The sequence below is a fragment of the Lipotes vexillifer genome, unplaced genomic scaffold, assembly GCF_000442215.2.
Source record: "Lipotes vexillifer unplaced genomic scaffold, Lipotes_vexillifer_v1.1 scaffold979, whole genome shotgun sequence".
Lineage (NCBI taxonomy): Eukaryota > Metazoa > Chordata > Mammalia > Artiodactyla > Lipotidae > Lipotes > Lipotes vexillifer.
Genome location: NW_006791996.1, coordinates 130927 through 135187, shown reverse-complemented (window position 1 = coordinate 135187; position 4261 = coordinate 130927). Strand labels below are relative to the sequence as shown.

The 4261-nt window shown below is 53.1% G+C and overlaps 1 protein-coding gene across 1 annotated transcript in view; it reads left to right on the top strand.

Annotated features, from left to right (window-relative positions):
• Positions 1-74: 74 nt before the first annotated feature.
• WNT9B (Wnt family member 9B) overlaps positions 75-4261 on the top strand; it is a 20251-nt gene continuing 16064 nt past the window's right edge. The window contains exon 1 of the mRNA XM_007465252.1: positions 75-212. Within this exon, the coding sequence (XP_007465314.1) occupies positions 133-212 (80 nt within the window). The 5' untranslated portion in view covers positions 75-132. The remainder of the gene's footprint in view (positions 213-4261) is intronic.

Sequence of the window (4261 nt, the reverse complement as noted above, 5' to 3'; positions counted from 1 at the left end):
CAGCCAGCGCCGCTCCTGTCCGCCCGCCCGCTCCGCCCCTCCGGGGTTTAAAGCCCCGCGGGCGGCTGGTGGCGGCGCTGCTAGCGCTGAGCGGCGCGAGGAGATGCGACAGGGCGCCGCGCCGCCGGCATCATGCGCCCCCCGCCCGCGCTGGCCCTGGCCGCGCTCTGCCTGCTGGCGCTGCCCGCCGCCGCCGCCGCCGCCTACTTCGGGTCAGTGCCCGCCGCGCCCCGGCCCGCCTGCCTTCCCCTCCTCCCGCTGCAGCAAGGCCAACTTTTCCCTTCCGCTGGCCCTGGCCCCGGCGGGATCTCGAACTCAGACCTTAGCCCCAGTGGTACCCAGCCCCAACTCGGGGTCGGAGTTCGCGCCCAGAGCTCCTTCTCTGGCTTCCCCGACTCGGACCCGGATCGCACCTTCTGGCGTCCGAGCTCTGGTCCCCTTCACCGCCGCTCTTCTCACCCCGTCCTGTCCGAGACCTCATCCTGCCCACTCGGCCGGGTCTCAGACCCCCACCCAAGCTCCCGGACTCTGCAGGCGTTTCGGACCTTGTCCCCGTCCTCCCCGGGGCTCCCTGTCCCTGCCTGTCCAAGGCGTCCCTCCCGCGCTCGGATGCCCTCTCGGATCCTCACTCGGTGCCCTGTCCGCCCCCGTCCTGGGCTCTGTCCAGCCACCCGTCCTTGCCTGGGGCTCCCTCCCGACCCTCTGCCTTCGCCCCGCAGAGCGGAGACCCGGAGGGCTGGCTGGATGGGTGGGGTGGGTTGTTACCGAGGCCGGGGGAGGGGATCGCGCTGATCCAAGAGGGATGGGGGAACCTGCGGACCGTGGGGAGTGTCAGCTGGAGAGCGGGAGGGAACCGCCCGTGGGGGAAACCCAACCAAATCTCAGACCTGGCGTCGGGTGACTTCTCAGGAGAATGACGAAGAGAGTAAGAGGGGAGGCGGTATACATGATTGGAAAAGGAGGGTCAGAGTTGGGGGTGACAACTGGGGAGAGAGTGGGTGGGAGTGGGCAGTGTTTGGAGAGCAAGTTACAGGGCAATTGTCCCTCCTTCTCTGACCCTGAATTGCAGGGACTTGGGGTGGGAGATGGGGTCGTGGGTGTGAAGGGACTTTCCTGACCTCCACCCAAAGCCTGTTCTAAATATATACAGTCTCTTACTTTAAATCATGGCACTTTTTGTGATCCTCACCCCAAATCAAGGTGAGGTTTACAGTCTGAGCCCAGCAAAGGCAAAAACAAACAAACAAAAACCAAAAAAACATAAACCACCAAGCAAGTGACCTGCCAGAGACTGCTCTTAAGGACCTGACAGGGAGAGGGCGAATAAGGGTCTGAGAGGGTCTGAGAGGCCCTGCACAGGCTGGAATAAGGGCTGTGGGCTAATTTCCAGGTCATGACCCCTGGTTAAAACATGCCTTGGCTGTGGGCAGTGGCCGCTCCTGAAATATATAGCGGGTGGTGTCAGCCCAGACCCTAGCTCAGGGCTCAGCTTGCTGGTGACCTGGGAAGATCACTTAGTCTCTGGCCTCATTGTCCCCTTTTGTACAGAGAAGGGGCTAAACTTGATATGACTGAGCCTCTATCCACTTCAAGAGCACTGTGCATTCATGTTCGTCTCCCAATGATTTCAGTCTTGAAAAGGCACTGCTCCTGCCTCAGCAGACAGGATAAAATGGTTAGGGCACAGACTCTGGGCTCAATCCCCAATCCATCTGCTTGCTAGCTGTGTGCTCTTGGCCAAGTCACTTGACCTTTCTGTACCTCAGTTTCTTATCCTTAAAATGAGGATAATAGTGCTTATTTCATATGAGGATCATGTGAGTTAGTACATGTAAAGCACTTAGAACAGGGTCTGGCACATAGTAAATGCTCAACTAATGTTACTAATTATTAAGGAGATACAGTGTCTTGATATTCCAGCCCCAGCAGGGGTTTCTGAGCTGGAATGGAGAGTGGGGGCAGGAGAGGGGTGTGGACAAATGGTGCCTGTATCCTCTTGGATATCAGCTTATTTTCACAATCCTTGTGTTTGCTTAGGTTTGGAGGTTGAGAATGGGGCAAGGGCCAGATGAGATGGGAGGAGAGGGGCTCCAGGAAGCTGGAACCACCCAGGCTGGTGTGGCTGGAAGGGAAAGGGGTTTGTGGCAGTGCACAGGTTTAGAATTTGAGGGCCGTGAGCAAGGGGGCAGTCTTGGAAATGAAAAGGGAGATGGTGGATCAGGCATGGGTTGGGGCTGAGAGGGAAACTCTTCCAAGTCGTGAGCCCCCCTGGACAGAGCTGGCAAAATACACTTAAGCCACCATCAGCCCAGTCTGGGGAGGAGGAAAAATGTTCAGAGAATAAGCTAAAACTGGGGCTTTGTGCTGTTCTGTGTTTGGTCTCAGAGAACAGACAGGATGCAGCCTGAATTCTCACTGAGGAAGCCCTTTCATGACTCAGTTAGGCCAGGTTTTCCAACGTACTATCCGAATTCGCTCTCTGGAAGGAATCTATAACACTGTAGTGAGAATGTGAGGCAAAATGCTTCTCCCCCCTCTAGGTCATTTGCATCTGAAGTCTCATTTCTGATTATAAGATCAAGTGTTTTGGCATCCTGATAAAAGAAAATTCAGACATCAGGAGAGCAGGTGAGGCCAATCTTCTTGGGGTTTTTAAAATCATAGAATCAGGCTTTAGAGTTGGAAGTGACCCCCAAAGTTTCTCTGGTCTAACTCCCTGCTTCAAGCAGGTCATGTATTATTATTCCTATTTTTCAGATGAAGGAACCATCATCGCCAAATCAGTGAGCCAGCAACTGCTTCTGGTGCTTTTACTTGAGCCTAGCACCTAATTCTGGTGATGCCGATAATAACGTAACTAGTATTGCAGTTTACAAATAATTTTCATGTTCAGCCCCTCTGCCGTCTGATCCTCAGACCCATTCTTGAGGTATACAGGATGGGTGTAAATAGTTCCCAAAAGGAAACTGAGGGTGAGAAAGTTTCAGTGACTCACGCTATGTCGCACAGCAAGCAAGTGGGAGAGGCAGGATAGAAACCAGGTCCTGCCGCCAATCTGGACTCTTTGTTCTACAGAGTATTAGCCACTAGAGCTAATACTGTGTGGTCACCCAGGAGAGCTGCAGCTGCAAAGGAGCTGCAGAGGGTGAGGAGGTAGAGGGTTGCCCCCTCCCCTACTTGGTTAAATCTGTCAGATTCTTGGCTGTAGTGGGATGGGTGAGGTCACAGCATTCTTCTCTGTCCTCAGCAGTGAGATAGGATGCACTGAGCCCTGCTCGGGTATCAGGTGGGCTCCCAGAGAATGGCACGATGACAGTGGGATGGAAGGTGGACCAGGTTTGTCCTGGCTCTGGACCACTCTCAGTATTGTCCACGATCGAGTCACTTGCCTTCAAGGTCTTCAGCATCTGGAGGTCCTAATGTTCCCTAACCAGCTGGTCCTGGCTTGGAAGTCTAGGATTACTCACGAGCTCATATTTTGGCTCAGATGGCTTGGGAATTCTGCAAATCTTAAGTTCTGTGGTGTTTTAAAAATGAACACTCACTGTATTATGTGATGAGCTGGGTATATGTTAGGCCTTGTCATTCAGTCCAGTCTTTAAGTCATCTCAGTGAATTTTGTATCTAGAAATAGTTCTGTGGATGCAGCTTATTTATTTATTTATTTATTTATTTATTTATTTATTTATTTTTGGCTGTATTGGGTCTTCATTTCTGAGTGAGGGCTTTCTCTAGTTGCGGCGAGCGGGGGCCACTCTTCATCGCGGTGCGCAGGCCTCTCACTACCGCGGCCTCTCTTGTTGTGGAGCACAGGCTCCAGACGCGCAGGCTCAGTAGTTGTGGCTCACGGGCCCAGTTGCTCCGCAGCATGTGGGATCCTCCCAGACCGGGGCACGAACCCATGTCCCCTGCATCGGCAGGCGGACTCTCAACCACTGTGCCACCAGGGAAGCCCCCACGGTTTGGGTTTTAACAAATGTATATCCTGTGTAACCACCACCACAATTGCTATATGGAACAGTGCCATCATCCCAAAGGATCCTTTGTGCTCCTTTGCAGTCAACACTCTCCCACCAGCTCCCCCGTCACCACTTCCCTGCTTTCTGTCACTTTAGTTTTGCCCATTGTAGAATTTCATATAAATGGAATCATATGGTATATAGCCTTTTGTGTATGAATTCTTTTGCTCAAAGTAATTTTTTGAGATTCATCCATGTTGTTGCATGTATCAGTAGCACATTCCTTTTTTCCTGTTGAGTAG